The sequence below is a fragment of the Molothrus aeneus genome, chromosome 12 (assembly GCF_037042795.1).
Source record: "Molothrus aeneus isolate 106 chromosome 12, BPBGC_Maene_1.0, whole genome shotgun sequence".
Taxonomy (NCBI): domain Eukaryota; kingdom Metazoa; phylum Chordata; class Aves; order Passeriformes; family Icteridae; genus Molothrus; species Molothrus aeneus.
This window is the reverse complement of record NC_089657.1, coordinates 9,161,494-9,182,712: the sequence shown is the minus strand read 5'-3', so window position 1 is coordinate 9,182,712 and position 21,219 is coordinate 9,161,494. Positions and strand designations below refer to the sequence as shown.

Here is a 21,219-nt window from a genome sequence, read left to right as displayed (position 1 = left end):
CACCCCCGGCCCGTGTCACGTGACTCGCCCTCCGCGCGCTCCCGTGTCACGTGGGCGTGCCCGGCGGTTCCCGGAAGTGCGTCACGGGCTCGGGCCTGTCTCCGTTGTCGGCCCGCTCGGAACTTCGGCGCGGCACAAACAGACCGGAGCGGCGGGCGGGGCCGTGAGTGCGGGGAGGGCCGGGCCGGCCGGGCCGGGGCGGCGGCGGGGCCCGGGGGCGGCGAGCGGCACCTGGGCCAGCGCGGGGTGAGGGCCGCAGCGGCGGGTAGGGCCCGGGGGCGGAGGGAGACCGGAATGCGGCCGGTGGGCACGGGAGCCGGGGCGGCGGAGAGCGAGGCAGGCAGCGGATGGCGGTGGCGGCGGCCTGTGCCGAGCCTGAGCGGAGAGAACGTGCGGGGCGGCCGGAGCTGGGCCCGCGGGGGCTGAGAGCGGTGCTCGGCAGGACGGGCCGAGCGCGGCAGCCCCGGGCAGGAGCCGGCGCGGTGACCTCGTGCTCTGCCCGCCGGGGCCGCTCACACAAACACCGTTCACACAAACAAACACCGGTCACATTCCTTTTGCCCTCTCTCGGTGCCTGGGGCTGGGCAGCGTCGCCCGGGAGGCCAGGGGCCGCCGGCTGCTGTCTGGACTCTCTCATCACTATCCCTGCCCATAGCCGGCAGGTTGGAACTAGATGATTTTCAAGGTCTGCTTCTAGCTCACACCATTCTGTGATGCAGTGATCGTCCCCAGAACGAGGGAGCTGGGCCTGCCGGGTTCCCCACTCAGCAGAAGGCTCACTGCTGTCACAATGCGTTGGGTGCACAGTGATTTCCACGTGGGTTGGAAACATTTTGTGTGACAGTGCTGGCTTGAGTAGCTGCCCCAGGGGACTCTGTGCTTGCCCCGGCTCCACCCGTGTGTCAGGCATGCCCAGAAACAAAAGTAAAAGTCAAGCTTGAGCCTTGGGATTTCTGGTCCCTCAGGGGAGCAAGAAACAGAAGGTGACTGAAGTATTTGTGTACATGAGGGACATGTTTCTGTTGGCTGTGTTTAGAACATGGAGGATCCAAAAATCCCTGGAAAGATGATGCTGTTGGGATAGCCAACCTTCTCTGCAGCTACCCCTGGAAAGGCCTTTGGGCATTGATGGGGAGTGCTGTGGACAAAAATCAGGGAGCTCCTCCTGCCAAGTGCTAAACCTGCCCCAGACATGGGACACAAATTGCATCTCATTGAGCCCTTTCTGCTCAATGAGAGTCCTTCCTGGTCTGGTGCTGCTCTGGGGAGGAGTGGCCCTTCTCCTTGTCCTCTTGCTCCCTTTCCTCTGGCCAGTCAAAATATTTGCAGTCTCAGCACGAGCTGGGTTGGGAAACTGCTCAGGGGTAATACACAGTTAGGAGAAAGCCCTGGCTGGATCTGGATCTGGTTCAGCCCACAGCAGGGAGAGCAGAGGACAGGGAAGCACTTCTGCTCCCTGCAGCAGCATGGCCAGGCTTCCCTGGCTCTGGGGACTGAGTAAGGTTTTGTGGGAGTGCCCAGCTCATCAGGTGCTTCCCAGAGGTTCACCTGGCATCTAGCCAGAGCAGCCTTTCGCCATCTCTCCCCTGCAGTGACTCCTACTGTGCCAACAGGAGTGGTGCCAAAACCTTTGTGCACCCAAGGGCTGAACATGCTGCCCATGTGAGCATTTCCTGGTGGCAAAAAGTCTCTTATTCACCTATTCTAATCCCTGAGGAACCTGTGCTTTGCCCTCACTCCTCCAAAACCTTGGGGTGTGTGCAGCAGCCTCGGGCTGCCATCAGTCTGGCAGCTGAAATGGGCAGGGCTCCAGCCCCCTTGGTTCCTGCCTGCTGTGAGGAGTAGCTGTCAGCAAAGCACACGGGGGAGCTGAGCCTCAGTGAGGCATGAGAGCAGCAGGCTTCTCCTGGAGGAGTGACAAGCAGGCATGCAACCCTGTCTCTCTTCCTCACCCCTTCTTGGGCAGAGGCCTGTCCTTTCTCAGCCCTCCAGGACCCTTCTCAGAGCTTGCTTTCAGCCCTGCCCAGCAGTTATCCTCTGCCACCCCTTTGGAGGTGCAGGAAGGAGGTGACAGGGCCTCGCCTGACCCTGCATGAAGCAGTCACTGCTTCTTGAATCCTATTTCTCCTGGGGTTTTCACCCTGGAGGCAAAAGAAATACAGCAAAAAATGCTTTCCCATGTTTACCAAGCCCAGATGAGCTTCTTCAGCACCAGGGGACTGGAGCTGAGTGACAGCATGCAGCTGGCATCAGAGGCCTAGCCTGGTGAATCACTGCCACTTTCCCCGCTGTGGGGGCCCTTCCCATTCCATCTGGAGCCAGAAATGCTTCTGCATCCTGGAGAGACCCAGTGAGTGCAGCAGCATGGGGGTGATGCTGCTGTCCTCCCACACTCTTTCAAGCTCTTTGGGACTGATGCTGGACCCTGCTCAGCATCTCAGTCTCCAGATCACTTGGGCCTCTCTACCGTGGGTGGCAGGAGTTGTCTGTGCCAGGCAGTTGGGCTGGACTCAGCTTTTCACTTGGCTTCAGTGGTTCTTGGTGGTGAGGGCGGGTTGGCCTGAAGAGAAGTGGTTTGGATGCAGCACCGGTCATGGGGCTGGCTTTGCCAGAGCTGAGGGCAAGACCAGGCTGCTTTGCTCTCTGGGGTTCCTCTCAGTTTGTGGCTGCAGCTCCACATTTGTGGCTTCTTGTTGCCCCAAACATTTCTAGACAACAAATGCCCTGGCAACATGGGGCCAGCAGGACAGAGCTGGCAGTGTCCTTCCTCTGTCAGGGTGCCTCCCTTGGAGGTGCCTCCTGCCACTGGCCGTGCCCATGCACAGCAAGGGGTCTGTGCTTGGCACATGGGTGCAGGCAGAACAGGGTGTTCCTGAGGGACAGCTTGCCTCCCACTGGTGGAGAGGCAGGCTCAGTGGAGCCGGGCTAAGCCAAGGTGTTGTTGGGCTTGGCTCCACGTCCTCACATGGGAGCTGGGCTTGTGAAACAGTGCCCTGGGAGCTGTGGTAGGCAGCTGGCACCTGGGAGTGGGCAGGATCCGAGTGGCTGGGCCTGTTTCCGTGCTGCAAACCCCTGCAGGCTGGCAGGCACTGCCAGGGTCAGGGTGTGCAGCCAGGGCAGCGAGGGAGGAAACCTTCCCAGCTCTCTGCTCTCACCGCCTCCATGGAGACACCTCCAGTGGGACTGTTTTCAGTGGGTTGTTTTGGCTCTGCTCTCTCAAAGCCCTGAACACTGTGTGGTGACACTGATGAGTGCACCTGGGCCAGCAGCTCCCAAACCCTATAGGGGAGCTGGCTTTGTAGGGAGGGAATGTCTACAAAGGGGGCAGGGTGAACAACTTACATGCCCTGCTCAGCCTACTCTCTTCCTGGGGCATGAGGAGCAGAGGTGTCCTGTTTCCAGGCCAGGCCCCGCTGACGCTGTCTGTAAACTGGCTGGGAGATAAATATTCAAGGTGCAGTCATGCTGTTTAAGTTCCCAGCTAGTGGGAGAAGGGGGAGGAACTCTCCTTTTGCCAGGGAGCTCTGCTCTCATCTGTCACGGGAGCCTGTCCCAGGTCTGCTTCCTTCTTAGGGTGTTACTGGCTCCTATTCTGGTGCTGTCGCACAGGACACTGTTTGACTGAAATAGCTGTCGCTCCAAGCTGTGTGACAGGCTCCCCCCGTTGATTCTGGAGGCTCAATTTTGCAGATCCAGGCCTCCTCATGTCCTTGCCCTCAGCTGTGTCTCTGGGTTTTAGTGCCAACAGCTGCTCTGGGCCAGTGTTGCTATAGTGGGAGCCATGAGCATGACACTTGCTTTCCAGGTTTTTAATGCGTGCCACATACTGAAGACCCCTGATTGTATGTTGGGAGCTCTGACAAGCCCATGCTTTTGGCAGTAAGCATTGTAGCAGCTGTGATGAGGTAGGTTTCCTCACTGAGTGCTGCATGGGGCTTCCCATAAACAACATGGTGAAGGTCATGTAAGGGCACTGGCCCTGAGGCAAAGAGTGGATCCTGCTGCTGTTGGGCCTTTTCCACCTGCTCCTCCTGCCATGCTTGCTCTTTCCTCTCTTTAGGCCAATACTTCCTTGCCAGAGAGTTTGACCACAGAGAGTCGCCAAGATAGCTGGGCCAGGAAGAAAACGTCGCACCCCTGACCCAGACTCCATTACCGACCCCGGCGGGCTGTTTGTGTCCTCCAAACGGCTGAAAATGTCCAGCAGCACAAATGCCCCTGGCCAGAGGAGAGCGTCTCGGGGCTTGGATGATGCCACCAACAAGAAGAAGCAAAAGGATCGAGCCAATCAGGAAAGCAAGGAAGGTGAGAGCCCCTCAGCATCCCTGGTGAGCAGGCCTGTGGTGTCTCAGCCCTGCAGCCTGGGAGCCTCTCAGCCATCTGCTGCAGGATAAGCAGATTTGACTAATCACTTCCTGCAGCTTATGGTAACCCGTGTGATGTGGGATCTTCTTCGACACAGTGTCCTCCCTGGACCTGTAACCTCCTTCCTTTGGGCACTACTTAGCCCCAGCAATGTTAGGAAGGTTGGGCCTGTGGCCTTGTTAGCTAAAGTCTGGAGGGGGCCTTGGTGATTATTTCTAGACTCTGCTTTGGACATGGTGTGATCTGCCCCAATCCAGCGATAGTGGAACTGAAACCTGTGAGTGCTCTTGCAGCTGGAGGCAGTGCTGCTTCTTTCCCATCAGTTTGCTGCCAGTGTTGTGAGGCAGTGACCAGGAGTGCAAGGCCTGCGGGTGGGGCTGGTGCTTTAGCTTCTGAGTCAGAACAGGGTGTGGCTCAGGTGAAGTAGTTGCTGTAGAGTAATTCCTTCTGTAACTGTCATGTATCCTTTGACAAAAATGATGCTTCGGGTGCAGGGAATGCCTGTGGGCAGGATGCCTGCAAGAGTTTCTGTGGCTCTGGAAAGCTGTTTGATTTCTGTGCCTGCTCTGTTATGATTACTGTAACCTCAAAATCACAGGGTGTTTTATAGGCCAAGGTAATTGAGTGCTTGGTGAGCTCTGTGCCAGAGTGGCCGGGCACAGTCCCTGATGTGAAATCCCACAGTGCAGAGTACAGCACTGTGCTTTCTCTTGTGTGGGAGGAGTGTGCCACTGGTAGGGCTTGACTCTGCATCCTCTGACGTGGGGGCCATCTTGAGGGCAACTGTGCTGCCCCTGTCCCCTCTGTGAGTGGTGGTGAGGAGCTGTAGATCCTCCAGGCAGTGCTACTGCCATGCTTCTTACGCTGCCAGCCCCACCAGCACCTTTGGACCAGTGGCTGTGGTGGTCAGCAGAAGTTTCCTACTGGTTTGTAGCCAGTCAAGGGACACAGTGACAGCCCTCTGAGTGTTCCTGAGAGGAGATCATGGTTCCTGTTGCCATTATTTCTCTGCTTCAGGAGAAGGTGCTGTCGCTGTGGGTTCCTTGCCTGTCAGAGTTCACTATCCTGTGGGGCTAGAGCAGGCCTGGAGACACTTCTGGCTGTTGGAGATAATTCTGTGAGTAGCAGGGATTAGGTGTCAGGTCAGTTTGGTTCCCAACCCTGATCTGGAAGGAGGTTTTCAGATGTGGACATTGGCAGCTTGTGCAGGAATGGAAATGTTAAAGTGCAGCTGGGCCACGTGGTTCTCTGGTTACAGCAGAATTAGTTTGAGCATGACCAAACACCAGGTTCTTTCTGTCAGATCAAGACAGGACTCCTCTATATGGCTGGAGGCGGGGACCTGGTGTACTGAGCTGGGCAACACAGCTGAGCCTGGAGGCCAAAAGCTCACAATGAGATGTGCCTGAAAAAAGCAGTGCCTACATGGTGCAGAATTGTTGTGTTGCTCCCACTCTGGTACTGTTTAGAGTAGGATATGGTGGTGTGGCCCAGAGCAGCTGTCCTGGCACTGACTTGCTGCAGTGCTGCGGGCAGGACTCTGGGGAAGGAGAAATGTGAGAAAGCAGAGGAGGCAGGTGGGCAACACATGCAGGATGAAAGGCCTAGACACAGATTCAGGGTAGAAAGAGGTGATGCGTGAAATTTTCAGCATCAGCTTGCTGGCCTACGTTGTGAGGTGACAGAATGACAGACCTGCCTGAGCTCTGCTTCTCTGCCCACCAGTGTCTCGCCCTGAGCTCGAGCAGGCTGAGACTGCCCAGGAGAAGGACTCAGAGGAGGGTAAGTCGAGGTGTGTGCCAGCTGTCAGTGCATGGCCATGGAGTGCCCTTGCCAAGGGATCTGAAGCTCTCACCTTGTTGTCCAGTGCTCTGGCATTGAGCAGAGCTAACATGAGCACTCCCTTGCCTCAGTGTTTATCTTAACAGTATGTGGCCTTCCCAGGGGTGGAGAAAGGCTGTCTGCAAGGAAGAGGCCCTGGGTATTGTGGCAGGCTGCTTGCAACTCAGGGGTCACAGTGCCACTGAGCACAAGCCTGGGACGCCTCGCTGCTGACACCTGCTCTGCTTGTTTCTGAGTAGGACATGATGCTGTGCTGGGAACATCCCAAGCTGTGTCACTTTGTGGGCAGCATTGGCTGGTTTCTGTCTCAGTCCAGGCCTGCTTTGAGGACAGAGTAGGATGTCCTTGTGCCCCAGGGGTAGAACAAATCTGATTGAAGTCAAGGTGATCAAATCACTTCCTTGTGTTGAAGACTTCAGGGCATCAAAGGCCACACCTGGAGCGTGGCAGGCACACAATGGAAGTTTTGCCTGCACCAGAGTATCACTGCTGCACTCTTTTCTCACCCGTTACAGTGTACTTTCCCCCCGGCCAGCCAGCCCATCTTTAATCTGTGTTAGCCACACTCACCTGGCAGGAGTACAGTGCTTTGATGGTTGCAGTTGGGCTGCTTGTTTTGCATATGCAAAAGGGAAGTGGCAATTTCTGATTGTGGTCAGAGTCCACCTAAATCCCCCAGAGTAATTCTGTGGCTTCCTCGTTCCTTGGGAAAGCAGTAATTGCTTTGTCGTTGGCAGGAGCCACCCTCTCTTCCCAGCTGCCACTGCTGCTTGTGGCACTGCCAAGAACAGCGCTGCCTTTCTGATCTCTCTGGTTCCCACTGGGATTCATCTGCCCTGCTGCAACATGCGTTCTTGTTTGTGGCCTGTCTGATGAGGGCAGGTCCCTTTTAATTGTCATGATCTGTGTTCCCTGTGGTGACTTCCTTAACTGCGTGTGTGTTCAGGCTTGCATTCCCCAGCCAAGGAGTGGGCACTTCAGGCTCATTCCCCAGCAAGTGGGTGACACTTCCCTCCCTTTTCCTAGAGCTGCTGCTGGACTGGAAGCAGAATGCCGATGAGATCATTATCAAGTTGAATTTGGGCACTGGAGCTTTGAAGGCAGAGGATGTACGTGCTGATTTCACTGACACGGACTGTGTGGTCAAACTACCAGGTATGGGAACAGAGCAACTGCTGCAAGCTTTTATGCGTTGGGATTTGGCACAGCTCTGGGCCAAGCACGGGGTTGCTGCAGGCAGACATCAAACTTTTCCCTCAGAGGCAATGCCCTGCTCTCAGCTGGCACACACTCAGGCAGCAGACAGGGACGATAGGAGAGCATTGTAGAGCTGGGGAGGGCAGGAGCTGGCCTCTGTGCCAAGTGAACAAATGTCCACAGCCGCGCCAGTGCGTCTCTGTCCCCTGCTTGCTGGGATGGCTGAGTCAGTCCCGGGTATCCTTTGGAAAAGTGACTGTGCCCCTGAGGGCAGGGAGGCCCAGGGCCTTCCCGCTGGGAAGAAGGCCAGCCAGATGTACAAAGCAAGTTCAGGGAAGCTGGCTGGAGCCCTGGAAGGCTCCTGGGGTATGGTGGCAGCCTGCCTGCAGCCTTCTTGGCTCTGAATGAGTGCTTCCTTCATCCTGGGGGCAGGTGAAAGGGGGCTGTGGGTTAGGTGACAGCTGCCTGGAGCACTGCCTGAGGTAGTGGTTCCCCTCTGCTTTACAGACGGGCGCCAGTGGAGCTGTCAGTTCTATGAGGAGATTGAGGGCTCCTGCAGCAAGATCCAGTGCAAGAAGGGCAACTTTCTACAGCTTGTGCTGCAGAAGAAGATCCCACTCCATAACTGGTCTTCACTTCTGGTAAGGAGGGAATGATCTGTCTGTTAAGGGAACTTGTGGAGCCCTGGGGAACTGGGGTGAGCTCCGAGTCCCTGCTGTTGAGCTGCCCAGGGAGCAATATGGGACACATCCTTCATCTACCTGCTGCATGAGCCATCTGCCACTGTCCCAGGGAGTCATACCCCTGTTTCTGCCTGCTACGCATTCCCAGGTTCTGGAGTAGAGTCTTGCTGCAGTCTGGGAAGGGGGAGTGAGGGTGAGGGATTGATAGGGATCCTGAAAGATGCTGCTACCTGAGTACCTTCCCACTGTGCTGCATTGCTTTTTACAGAAGAAAAGGAAAGATGGATCCAAAGAAGTGGCCAAAGGGGCTGTGTGCTGGGAGAACGGGAAGGAGAAGGCTGCTTCTGCAGAGATGACCCCTGAAGAGCCGAGGGCTGAAGGCACGGAGCCATCAAGATCCCGGCGGGAGCCCTCCAACCCCAAGCGTGCTCCAGGAAGAAGTGAGGTCCTGGGAGGGAAGAGTCCAGCCAGCCCAGGGACACAGAGTGGCCCCAGTGCCAAGCGGGCAGTGTACCTCAAAGTAGCTCCCACGGAAGAGGAGCCGAACGCCAGGGTCAGCGCGAGCACAGAGCCCAGCAAAGGGCACGGCGGAAGGGCCGGCAGCCGCCGCAACGGCAGAGCCAGCCAGGCTGATGCACCTGCGGCCCTTGCAGACCTCGCACTGCCGCTCGAGAAGGTACCTGGGGACTGGCTGGGCCGGGTGCCCCTGCTTCCTCTGCCCTGTGCGGGGGATGCAGGAGCCATCCCTGCTGATGAGGATGAGGTAGGGTCCGGGATGCTGAGGGCTGATAGGAGGACCTGTGGTGGAGGAGTGAGTGAAGTGAGGACCCTGCAGTTGCTGTGCTGTGGTGCTAGTGGGGCTGAGCTGGCATGGGATGTGTGGGGGAAGCAGGTGGTATGGAGCTGTGCCTGACTGGCTGGCAGGAGCCACAGTGGGTGGGCCAGGGCAGCTCAGGGGTGACAGTGTCTGTGTTTCACTATGTCTTTCTGTATTGAAAGGCTGTAGTTTTGGCCAAAGAGACTGTTCCTGTGGAGATGCCCCCTCTCGCAGCTACCACAGAGGTGCTCCCCCACCGTGTGGCCACCTGTGTTGAGAAGAGAGTCCTGCAGCCAGGCAGCCCTACTGAGGCCTTGCGGAGCCGGGACTGCCTGCCCGTCCTGGGAGAGAGCTCTAAGGCCATCCCAGTGGCCACCCCTCCCATGGGCAGGGATGGTGAGAAGAGGGACTGGTCCAAGGACGACGTGGCTCTGGAAGCAGCAGCTGATGGTGAGTGGCCAGAGCCCATGGGGTGAGCCTGGTCAGGAAGGTCCATCTGCTCAGGACCTTTCCGGGGTCAGCTTGCAGCTCCAACATGCAAGGAAGATAACCTCTCTCCCTGTGGCTTTCCTTACTCAGAGCCAGAGCCTTTTGTAAGCCTGACCTTTGTCAAGAATGACTCATATGAGAAGGGCAATGATCTGGTGGTGGTGCATGTCTATGTGAAGGAGATCCACAAGGAGACATCCAAGGTGTTGTTCCGGGAACAAGACTTCACACTAGTGTTCCAGACGAGGTACAAGTTTGCCTCGGGATGATGCCAGGCCACTGCAGAGCTCCTGATTGTGGCTGGGCTACTTGTTTGTTCACCTCTGCTCACTCCCAATTTCTCTGCAGTGATACGAACTTCCTTCGTCTCCATCCTGGCTGTGGGCCCCACACGGTGTTCCGGTGGCAGGTGAAGCTCAGGTATGAGTCCTGTCCTTCTAAGCCACACCAGGGCAGGGGAGGTGAGAGTGCAGAGCTGGAGCAGGAACCAGTCCCATCTAGAGGTTCTGTATAGGGAATGCTCATTTCCTCATCTGGAGGTTTCACTTATACCATGCTATACTGGTGCCCTGAGTCTGGTCTGCCTTGGCTGTGTGCTCTCTTGCAGGGGAGGAAATCCCAGTGTCTCCTTGCCTGCAGTGTGCCCCAGGCTGTTCTAGAGCTCTTGGGGACAGAGCCAGACCAGCCTTGTGCCCTTTGGGTAGGATGTACAGCAGGAGAGAGCCGAGCAGAATGGATCTGTCAGAAAAGGGGTGCTCTGTGTGCTCAGTGTGGCCAGGCTCAAGGGTTTCACCCTGCTTTGTCAGGGCTACCTCAGGATTGGTGCTAGCAGGGTCCCTACTGCCTGGAGGCCATGGGTCTGCTATGCAAAGGCTTTGACATGTCTGAGGCTGCTGTGGGGTCTGGGGCACCTCTGACTTGCTGTGTGCCTTGTAGGAACCTTATTGAGCCGGACCAGTGCACATACAACTTCACGGTGTCTCGCATTGATGTCTGCCTGAAGAAACGCCAGAGCCAGCGCTGGGGGGGGCTGGAGGCTCCAGCCACACGAGGTCTGCACCCTGCCTTCGTGTCCTGCCTTCTGTCCTGCCTGCCTGCTGCACTGCAGGGGGCCGTGGGCCCTCCTCACCAGTGCCAGCTGCCAGCTGGTGCTGCATTCTCTGGCATGGAATGGTGGGGAAGGAGAGGGGCTGAGTGGGTGCAGGTGGGAGGGATGTGAGGCAGGGTGTGAGCCAAGTGATAGGGGAAGGGCGCTGCTGTTTCCTTTGCTCACGGGTAGGAGAGAGCCTCTGCAAGTGTGGACTGAGCAGTTCAGCCCCGCTGTGGGCAGTGTGTGGTGCTGCTAACCACAGGCCCACCCTTCCCCCTTTTTAAGGTGCAGTGGGTGGTGCAAAGGTTGCCATGCCTACAGGCCCTACCCCTCTGGATAAGAACCCTCCGGGCAGTAACCAGCACCCCCTCTCCAGCAAGGAAGAGGCCCGAACCAGCGACAAAGAGAAGCCACGTGTGGAAGATGGGGCTCTGGATGGTGTGGCAGCCCGTACGGCCCCAGAGCACTTGGCAGTGAAGCAAGAGCCACACATTCCTTCGGTGAGTGTGGTCACACTGGGTCTGACCTGGATAGGGGAAAGAGAGACACCTCCTCAGTGCCACTCTGGGAGGAGGAGGTGGTGCCCCTCACTCATAGTTGGCAGGATTGGGGGCAACTGTTGGCCTGTCTGTCCCAGTCCATGTGGGAGATAGTGTGATGGCTCCAGCCCTCTCTGGGGGTTTTCTTGGGCTTTTGAGTTCCTCTGGTGTTCCCAGAGAGACTACCTGAGTGCCACACCCTCACACCTCCTCTGCTTTGGCAGCCCAAACCAACATGTATGGTGCCCCCGATGACACACAGCCCAGTGAGTGCTGAGAGCGTGGAGGATGATGAGGATGAGGATGAGAAGAAGAAGGTCTGCCTGCCTGGCTTCACAGGTCTGGTGAACCTGGGCAACACCTGCTTCATGAACAGCGTCATCCAGTCCCTGTCCAACACCCGGGAGCTGCGTGACTACTTCCATGGTGAGCCCACACTGGGAGCCCAGCAGAGCTTGACCACTTAGATGATGAAGCCAGCAGCCACCCTGAGCTCCTGCATCTCTTACAGATCGGTCCTTTGAGTCAGAAATCAACTATAACAACCCGCTGGGGACGGGTGGACGCCTGGCCATTGGCTTTGCCATGCTGCTCAGAGCACTGTGGAAGGGCACACACCATGCCTTCCAGCCCTCTAAACTGAAGGTAGGGCCCCTGGCATTGGTGCTCACAGGAGCACTGTGGGTCTCCAGCATTCCTTTGTGGGCACCTGGCTGCCCTGCAAGTGTCACAGTGAGCTGTGGGTGTGGGTGGGTGCAGCCAGGGTTTGTGCATGGGGCAGGCAGTGCTGCCAGAGGTCTGCTGACCAGCCCTGACTACTGTGCTCCCCACAGGCAATTGTGGCCAGCAAGGCCAGCCAGTTCACTGGCTATGCCCAGCATGATGCTCAGGAGTTCATGGCCTTCCTGCTTGATGGCCTGCATGAGGACCTCAACCGCATCCAGAACAAGCCCTACACAGAGACTGTTGACTCGGATGGGAGGCCTGATGAGGTGAGGGTGTTCCTCCCCCAAAGTCACCAGGGAAGAGCAGCCTGGGTGGTTTAATGACATGCTAAGCCCTTTCTTCCTGCAGGTGGTAGCTGAGGAGGCTTGGCAACGACACAAGATGAGGAATGACTCATTCATAGTAGACCTCTTCCAGGGCCAGTACAAATCCAAGCTCGTCTGCCCGATGTGCTCCAAGGTAGGAGAGCCCTGAAGATTCTGTCCCTGTCCTGGTTGTGCAGAAGTAGGCTCCTGACCCTCAGAGAGCACAAGTCACAGGGCAAGGCTGGATCTTGGGTCCACTGGATCTGCTGCTCGGCCACAAGCACTTCCCACAGCTGAGTGTGTTTTTGTTCTGCAGGTGTCTATTACCTTTGACCCCTTCCTGTACCTTCCCGTGCCCCTCCCACAGAAGCAAAAGGTGCTGACTGTCTACTACTTTGCAAAGGAGCCACACAAGAAACCCATCAAGGTAAAGGATACCTTCTGCCCTGGGGAGGGAGCCGGAGAAGGCTCCTGGAGATGCCCCAGGCAGCTGGTCATGTGCCAACTGGCTAAGCCCTGTGTTGAGTAAGGGCCCTCATGCCTTAGTGTGCTGTGACTAATGTGGCACTTTCTCGGTGGCAGTTCCTCGTGAGTATCAGCAAGGAGAACTCCAGTGCCATGGAGGTACTTGACTCAGTTGCTCACAGTGTGCGTGTGAAACCAGAGAACCTGCGCCTGGCAGAGGTGAGAGTGCTGGGCAGATACCTGCTCTGGAGGGTTGGGCCACCACAGTAGGGCCTGGGGAATGCCCATTTTTCCCTTGTGAGGTGGTGAGCTGAGCACAGCATCCTTGGGCTGCTGCTCTTCCCACAGCTCACTGTGAGACTGGGTTCTGTGGCTCTCTGAGGAGAGGACACATAGGGCAGCCCTCACACGGCCATGCTCCACTGCTTTCCTGGCAGGTGATCAAGAATCACTTCCACCGCATGTTCCTGCCCTCTAACTCACTAGACACAGTCTCGCCAACGGACCTGCTGCTGTGCTTTGAGGTGCTGTCCCCAGAGCTGGCCAAGGAGCGTGTGGTGGAGCTTCAGGTCCAGCAGGTAAGAAGGCCTGTTGGGACTACTGGGAGGGATGCAGGAAGGCTGAGCGCTGAGCAGGAGGGGCAGAACTGCACACAAGGGCAGTTAGCTACAGTGAGCATGGATGCCCACCGACGCTGCCTTGTCCTGCCCAGGTGCCCTTCCCTGTCCAACGGGTCCTTTCTCCTGCAGCGTCCACAGGTGCCCAGTGGCCCTGTTGCCAAGTGTGCAGCCTGCCAGAAGAAGCAGCTGCCAGAGGATGAGAAGCTCAAGCGCTGCACGAGGTGCTATCGAGTTGGTTACTGCAACGTGTGAGTTGGCTTGGTGCCTGGCAGGGATGCAGGATCTCCTGCTGTGAAGGGCTGGATGGGAGAGCTCTGCCTGCTGGGAGAAGGTGGGATGGATCTGCCCTTTGGGATGGAGCCAGTTGAACTCCTGGTGTTCCCCTTGTCCCCAGCACACTCCTCTGGCCCTGCACTGCTCCCTCCCAGGCTGTTCAAGGACGCTGAGTTCAGCAGGGGCTGTATGTATGTCTGACATGCCGTGCGTGTGTTACAGGACATGTCAGAAAACACACTGGCCAGACCACAAGGCTTCGTGCCGTCCTGAGAACATCGGTTTCCCCTTCCTCATCAGCGTGCCTGAGTCCCGCCTCACGTACGCCCGCCTGGCCCAGCTGCTGGAGGGCTACGCCAGGTGAGAGTCTGGGGAAGGAGGAGGGTGCTTCTGCCCCAGAGCTGAGCTCAGCCCCGTGTCTGGCCAGCCCTAACTCCCACCTCCATGCCCAGGTACTCAGTCAGCGTGTTCCAGCCTCCGTTCCAGTTGGGCCGGATGTCACCGGAGCAGGGGCTGCAGCCTCTGCACTCGGACAAGCTGGAGCCCCTGGCCAAGAGCAGCTGTGCAGCAGCCACCTCTGCCCCCGAGCTGGGAGATGGGGACAGGGTTTCCAGCCTCCCTCAGGAGCCCCCACTCTCCCCAGCTGTGCCTGAGCTGCAGCCAGAGATGGGGGATACTACCACTGTCCGGAGCAAGGTCCTGACAGCCAGGAGTTCCCTCCTGAGCTTGGATTCAGGGTTCTCTGAGCACATGGAATCGCAGGGTGACAGCTGTTGTGAGAAGGAGCCATCCTATGAGAGAGCCCTCAAGCCAGAAGGTAAGAGGTGCTGAAGTGCTGGCTATGTCTGTGCCAGAAGCTCGGGCAATTCTCCCTTCTTGAGGTGACCTCCCAGCACAGCATCTCTTCTCCCCTTGTGAGCTTGTTCTGGAGACTCTTGGATCACAGATGAGGCCACGGGAGCTTTGTTTTGGTACTCTTGCCTCACCTGAAATGCCTGTCTACCCACGCTCTGCCCTGCCCTGGCAAAGCCCAGGGTGTAGAGCAGAGACCTGATGAGCAGAAAGGCTGGAGTGCTGTGTTGTTGTGGGAGAGGTGGGAATGCAGGGGCTGGCAGAAGTCCTGTGGGAGCAAGGCAGAGCTGGTGCAGGCTGAGCCCCTGGGGGCTGTGAGCAAAGCACTTGGCTGGCTCTGACTCAGCTGCATGGGACCAGCCTCTTGCGCTCGGCTGCCTGGCTGTCACGTTTCCAGACACTCGTCTCAGGATGGCAGCAATGTGCAGTGAAGGGGCAAGGCAGGCAGAGGAGCACAGCTTGCCAGGGGCAGGCGCCTGCTAAAAATAGTCAAGGACACGGGCACGTGGTTGTGTCCCTTCAAGGCTGTAGCATGTGAGGTGGGGGTGGGGGCACTGCAAATTCTTGGCCCCTATGCAGGGCAGACAGGCAGTGCCACCACAAATCTGTCCCTGCCTCTTCACAGCTGCCATCCCTGGGTACCAACACACTCCAGACTCACTGAGTGCCCGCGCCACACAGTTCTACATCACTAAGATCGACGCTGCCAACCGAGAGCACAAGCTGGAAGATAAAGGTGAGCCAGAGCCCTGTAAAGTACCACCTTCATCCCTTACAGCCTCTGGCAGGGCAGTGGATCTGCCTGGCCAGGGTGCCAGAGTCTGCCTGGCACGAGATGAGCCCAGGTGTCCACACTGGACAGTAAAAGCTGCATATGACAGGGGAGGGAAGGGCTCTGCTGCACAGAGTCTCTGTCTAGAAGCTCTTCTTGGGCATGACATTCCTGCTCTCCTCAGCAAATAGGCCAATTCCTTCCAACCTCGTGTATTCTCAGAGGGTCTCTGATCTCTGGGTCACCTCTTTGTTTGAATAGGATGCCCACACCAAGTGCTGGTTGTGAGGGTGCTGCTGATAAGAGGGCTGTGCCAGTGTTGCACCCTGCAGGCTGAGGGGCTCTGCGTGATGAACCTGGCTAGGGGGGTACCTGTCCCTTTCTGGCAGCATTTTTTGATCTCTGTATCTAACTGGGATGGGCAGGATTGCTCCAGCAAGGTGGTCTGGTCTAGCCTGGTGGGGTAAGTGTTTGAGGTCTGTGCCACTTCACAGGTGACACCCCCCTGGATCTGACAGACGACTGCTCTCTTGCCCTGGTGTGGAAGAACAATGAGCGCCTCAAGGAATTCGTGTTGGTAGAATCCAAGGAGTTGGAGTGTGTGGAGGATCCAGGCTCAGCCAGCGAAGCAGCCCGGGCTGGCCACTTCACCCTGGAGCAGTGCCTCAATCTCTTCACGAAGCCTGAAGTCCTGGCCCCAGAGGAAGCGTGGTGAGGAAGGCAGCAGGGTGGGTTCCAGCCAACAGGCCCAGACAGCAGCAGGGGTTTCCCAGGAGCTGCCCAGGCCTGCACGCTGTTACTACTGGCAGCCAGGAACAATGGGCTGGCTTTGCCTGTGCACTCGGAAGGGCTAAGCCAGCAGGGAGCAAAGCTAGTTCTCTGCAGGACTGTACTGGCCTGCCCTTGACAGAGCAGGCTGAGCCCTCCCACATACCCTTTGCCAGCCCTGCACGTGGGGACCCTGGGGCTGAAATGGGCTGCAAGGACTGAGGCTCTTTCCATGCCAGTAACGAGCACACTCTTCCCCCAGGTACTGCCCCAAGTGCAAGCAGCACCGCGAGGCTTCCAAGCAGCTGATGCTGTGGCGGCTGCCCAACGTCCTCATCATCCAGCTCAAGCGCTTCTCCTTCCGCAGCTTTATTTGGAGGGACAAGATCAATGACATGGTGGACTTTCCTGTCCGGTGAGAGCCCAGGGGATGATGTGCCTGGGTTGGCACTGCCTCTGCTGACCTGCAACCCAGGCTGCATAACACTGATCACCCTTGACGGTCACTGTATCTCTCTACAGGAGTCTGGACCTGAGCAAGTTCTGCATTGGTCGGAAGGGTGAGCAGCAGCTGCCTATGTATGACCTGTATGCTGTGATCAACCACTATGGAGGCATGATTGGAGGGCACTACACAGCGTACGCCCGCCTGCCCAATGACAAGAACAGCCAGCGCAGCGACGTGGGTGAGCATCTGTCACCCTCGCCGCCCCTCTGCTCCCACAGCCGTGACTTGTCTGCTTGCTTAACCCTTCCTCCTCCTCAGGCTGGCGGCTCTTTGACGACAGCACAGTCACCACGGTGGATGAGAGCCAGGTGGTGACCAGATACGCCTATGTCCTCTTCTACCGCCGGAGGAACTCTCCCGTGGAGAGACCCCTGCCAGGGCATCCCTCAGACCACCGCGCCGAGCGCACCCCCTCTGCCGAAGCTGCTGCCAGCCAGGTGAGCACTTGCGTCCTTTTCGCCGCTGTTGGAGCCACAGAGCTTGAAATGTGCTCAGGGGCCCTCATGCAGGGCCCTGCCTGTCTTTACCTGCACCCACAGAGCCTGGTGCAGCTGTGGTGCAGTGCCTGTACCCCTTTGATACCAGAGAGCTTGCATCAGCTGGGCATTGGAGCCTGTCTTGCCTTGTTCTCACTGTGGGCTTGGGACAGTCCCTGTCCTGAGGGGTCACAGGAGAACTGGTTTCATCATCAGTGTGGAAGTGCTGATGGGAGGGCACTGGAAGAGGAAGAAGGAGGGCACAGCCTCACTGGGGTCTGCATTGGAGGAGGGGCTGTGAGCTGTGCAGTAGGATCTGGTCGTGCCAGGGAGCAGTAAGAACTTGCCCTCCAGAGCTGCTTTCAAGGCAGGGTGGGGAACTTTCTACTGGGGCCCAACTCAGGGCCAAGCCAAGTGCAAAAAAGGTAAATGCCAGTGCTGAGCCAGAGGCCTGGCAGCCTTCACAGGGTGCTGTAGAGAAACCTGCCAGAGTGAGCTCTGTTGCTGGGTGGCCTGGGAGGGAGGGACTGGGGGTGGGCCAGACGTCAGGGTGCTTTCAGAATGCTTTCAGTGGTAGGGAATGGCTGTGCTGATCTTCTTGTGAAAGTCAGGAAGGCCTAGGCTGGAGACCCCATGCACTATTGTGCTGCAGACATTCCCTCCGTGCTCAGCACCTCTGTGGGCCCACAGAGTCTGAGGACAATGCTCACTTCATCTCCAGCATGACCGCACATGTGTGCCCAGAGGGGCCCTTCTGGCCTGGCCTCCCTGCCCCTCGGCTCATCCTCCCCGTGGACTGGTGCTGGTTAGGCATCCCAGCTCTGCCCTCTTGCCTGAGGACAAGCTGTCTGTCTCTGAGGCCGGCAGGGCTATCTGGCATGTTGGTGTCTGCCTGCTTGGGCTGTTCCTGCCCTGCGTGTGTGTCCTGGAGCAGCCCCGCTCACTGGGGGCACCCTGAGCAGTGAGAAAGCTGTGCTGCTTTTCACACACTGGTGGTGAGAGGCTTCAGGGACCAAACTGGCACTGTGGCTCACTGTATGCCCCATGGCACTGGGGTTCATCAGGTTGCTCTGTGGTACTGGGGCTCATTGGGCCCCTGGCAGCACCGGTTCCCCTGCAGTAATGGGATGCATTGGATCCCAGTGGGGCTCAGCAGGTCCCCAAGCACCCTGGACCACCTGCACCCTCCGTGGCACTGGGTGCCCTTCAGAGACCTGCTCCCTGACTGGCTGCTCTGCACGATCACCGCCATGAAGGGCCAAGCTGTGGTTGGCTGCCTGTGGAAAATCCTCCTGGAACCTGGGCTACAGTTGGTTGTCAGAGCATTCCTACCCACCAAAGCAGAGCTGTGACTGGCTGTACTGGCACTGTGCCTCCTGCTCCTGCTGCTCCAGCTGGCTCTGGATTGGCTGTCATTTGAAAGATCCTGTTGGGATCACAGAAGCTGGGCTGTGATTGGCTGCTGCCTGCTCCCTTGCCTCCCGGACCCACCAATGCAAGCGCATCTGCTCCGTCGGGATCCAGCTGCTGGCTTCACTCCCTGCAGTCCCGTGAAGACCCTGCCCGGCAGCTGCCCACGCTGCCTCCCACAGAGCCACCCAGCGGAGCCCCACACACCAGAGACCCCGAAGAGCTGCGGGGGTGGGCGCGACCGCGACGGTGCTGCATGGGGAGGCGGGCTGGCTGGGCACGGGGCTGGGCTTGCAGGCAGCCGCCTGCCCCGGGGGATGGCAAGGGGTGTTGCCCGTTGTGTTCTCCAAGTGCTGACGCAGGTTTCCACATCGCAGGCTTCTCTGATCTGGCAGGAACTGGAGGCTGAAGAACAAGAGCTGCAGCTTGAGGCACCCCAAAGGCCTGCAAGAAACTCTTGGAGGCCCTGTGGCCAGAGGCGAAGTCCGGGCACCCCCCAGCACCCAGATGAAGGCTGCGTCAGATACTTTGTCCTGGCCACCACAGCTGCAATTGTGGCTCTCTTCCTGAACGTCTTCTACCCACTCATTTACCAGCCCCGCTGGAGATAGGCCCAGGCGCGTGGCCAGCTGCGGGAGCAGGGCCGCCAGGGCACGCGCCGTCCTAGGACGCTCTGAGACCAAGACATGAGGCAGCAGGACAGAAATCACTGGGAAAGACTCGCCAAGGGAAACATGGGGCTGTCGGCTCCTGTCTGTCTGCTCTGGCATCTCCTGTGCCAGCTGGCAGGCCTGTGTGGCCAGCCTGCTACTTTGCCAAGGCACAACCCAGAACCAGAAGCTCCTTTGCCCTTCCTTGCTGCCCCCAGGAGTGGGGCAGGCCTCAAGGCTACCTGCTGCTCAAGAAGGGACTTTGCTGCTGCAGCGTTGCTGGGGCTTCAGAGCCCTGTGGGCACATCAACATCTCTGCTTGGCTCCCAAGAAGGAAATGGAGACCTGCCGGGAGGCTGCAGCAAGGGCAGGATGCCCTGACACGGGCCCTGGCTGGCCACCTCTCTCAGCTGTGCTGCTGCAGGAGCCTTGAGCTCCCCTGGGGCTGGGGCTACCCACGGTCCTTGGCCAGCCCAGTCTGCCCTGCTAGCCTTCTGCTGAGCCTTCTGGTGCCAGCTGCCTGTGCGCTGGGAGTGTGTGCTGCACTCCTGTGCTGGGGCTGGACGGGCTTGTCACCAAGGGCTTGTGTGCTTCCCTGCTCAGCCCCAGACAGTGCTGGGGAGCCTGGCAATCCAGACTGAGGTGCCCATAGTGGGCACCTATCTCTGTGCCCACCAGTCCGTGGGGCTGTGTGCTGGCTGCATCTGGGGGAGTTGGTCTCTTCAGGGCAGTGTGGTGCAGCACCTCATTTGCGAGGGTACCAGCTGCCCATGCTGCGGGAGAGGCGTGGGGTCAGGGAGCACAGATATGGCTGTGGTGCTTTAATAAAGCCAGGTTTTCCAAAGAAATGCAGCATTCCTGTCCTGTGTGCTGGGACTCCCACACAGAGGCGAGGACTCCACACTGGGGTCACCTGAGGCCACTATGTGACCCAGCTGGCACCAGGACCATCCCTTGGGCTTTACTGGGTGCCTGGTGCACCTTGTGTGGCAGCAGGCTCAGGAGTGAGCTCCGCCTGCCCATGCCATGGGGCGCAGGCTGGGCTCCAGTCCCGGCTGTGGAGTGGTAGCCTCATGGGACATGTGCAGGGTGTGGGGAGCCCGGCAGGGCCAGGAGCAGGCAGTCCCCTGAGGCTGGGGCACAGGCTGCTGCTCCAACAGTGTCTGACATTGAGACGTGTTGCCCTTGGCTGCGTGTGGCTCAGACAGCTCTGGCGTATCTGGGTGTGAGAGGTGACTTCAGAGCCCTGTGACTTTCTTTTCCGTCTCCACTGCTGTTCTGCTGGCAGTGCCCTCAGCTGGCCTGGGAGGGATGCTTTGCAGTGAAGGGGTTCGTCTGCGTTTTAGGCTGGGGCCTGAGCTGGACTCCCCCTGCCTCTGTCCCACACCCCTCCTCCACGTGCTGAGGTTTACTCCCCTCCCAAGCAGGTTCCAGCCTGGGAGCGCGGCAGGGCCGTGCCGTGGTCATGAGGTGCCTGTCCTGGAACAGTCGCCTCATTGTCTGCAGCCCTGGGTCTCAGCAGCTTCCCCCGCTCACCCACGGTGCCGGCCTCGTGGGTCTGAGTCAGTGCCCGGCGCTGGTGGGCTGACCTCTGCTCCGGCTGGTGCGGGCACCCCAGGGTTGGGGCCCACACGCCGCTGCCTGCACCTGCCTGACCTCACCAGCCAGTGGGTGGCTGGCAGTGAGGCCTGACAAGGTGCTCTCAGCCCTGGAAATCCCCTCTGGCCCTGCTCTGTTCCTCAGACCTCCAGCAGGCACTGGCAGCGTGCCTGTGGCCCGTTACTGCTGCCTGTGCTGGGGTGCAGGGCTGTGCTCCGCCCTGGGGCAGGAGTGTTCTGAAGCCTGGCCCTCCTGTCCGGCCAGAGGGGCTGCCTCCAGCGGCCCTGGGCACGGTGCTTCCCTCTGCCCTGCCGTGGGGTTTGCCACCAGCTGCTGCTCTCTAAGCCCAGGGGCTGCACATTCTGCATGTGGGGCTGTGTCCCCTCCAGGCACCTCTCCAGCCCCCCGGGAGCAGGGAGGGAGATGGGTGGGCAGGGTGCAAGTCTCCCTCTCATGCCCACCTTCTGCTTGCAGGGACTGCCCCCGGTGCCGTTCGGATCCGGCCTGGCCCCTGAAGGAGCCCCGCCGCTGGCTGCGGAAGGCCTCCCCGAGCGTTTTGCCAGCCCCGCCGAGCGCCCAGCCCCCTCCTACAGCAGCATGGAAGAAGTCGACTAGGGTGTCATGGGGGGCCTGGCCTGGGGTGTGGGCCAGGCCAGGCACTGGGGGGTGGGGGGATGGGGGAATCGGGGTTTGTCCTGGGCTCATTAAACTCTCTGAACTCCACTCGCCTCTGCTGCCTGCTATCCATTCGGACCCTCTGCCCCCTGGTGAGT

The 21,219-nt window shown here is 58.8% G+C and overlaps 1 protein-coding gene across 5 annotated transcripts; it reads left to right on the top strand.

The window, feature by feature from the left end:
- Nucleotides 1-71: 71 nt before the first annotated feature.
- Nucleotides 72-21,067, top strand: USP19 (ubiquitin specific peptidase 19). 5 transcript variants are annotated; one of them, XM_066557909.1, is made up of 26 exons: nucleotides 72-163; nucleotides 4,061-4,305; nucleotides 7,234-7,362; nucleotides 7,912-8,045; nucleotides 8,356-8,763; nucleotides 9,087-9,354; nucleotides 9,484-9,640; nucleotides 9,742-9,813; nucleotides 10,330-10,445; nucleotides 10,775-10,983; nucleotides 11,247-11,448; nucleotides 11,534-11,667; nucleotides 11,856-12,014; nucleotides 12,097-12,207; nucleotides 12,370-12,480; nucleotides 12,636-12,737; nucleotides 12,956-13,096; nucleotides 13,268-13,386; nucleotides 13,634-13,771; nucleotides 13,864-14,228; nucleotides 14,889-14,999; nucleotides 15,530-15,746; nucleotides 16,066-16,218; nucleotides 16,326-16,489; nucleotides 16,570-16,748; nucleotides 20,921-21,067. In XM_066557909.1, the coding sequence occupies exons 2-26, from the start codon at nucleotides 4,197-4,199 to the stop codon at nucleotides 21,059-21,061; spliced, it is 4,149 nt and encodes a 1,382-aa protein (XP_066414006.1). In that variant the 5' UTR covers nucleotides 72-163; nucleotides 4,061-4,196; the 3' UTR covers nucleotides 21,062-21,067. The 5 variants fall into 5 exon arrangements, with proteins under 5 accessions (XP_066414006.1, XP_066414005.1, XP_066414004.1 ...); XM_066557908.1 differs by having other exon boundaries at nucleotides 10,769-10,983; XM_066557907.1 differs by lacking the exon at nucleotides 20,921-21,067 and adding an exon at nucleotides 18,575-19,695.
- The last annotated feature ends 152 nt before the right edge of the window (nucleotides 21,068-21,219 follow it).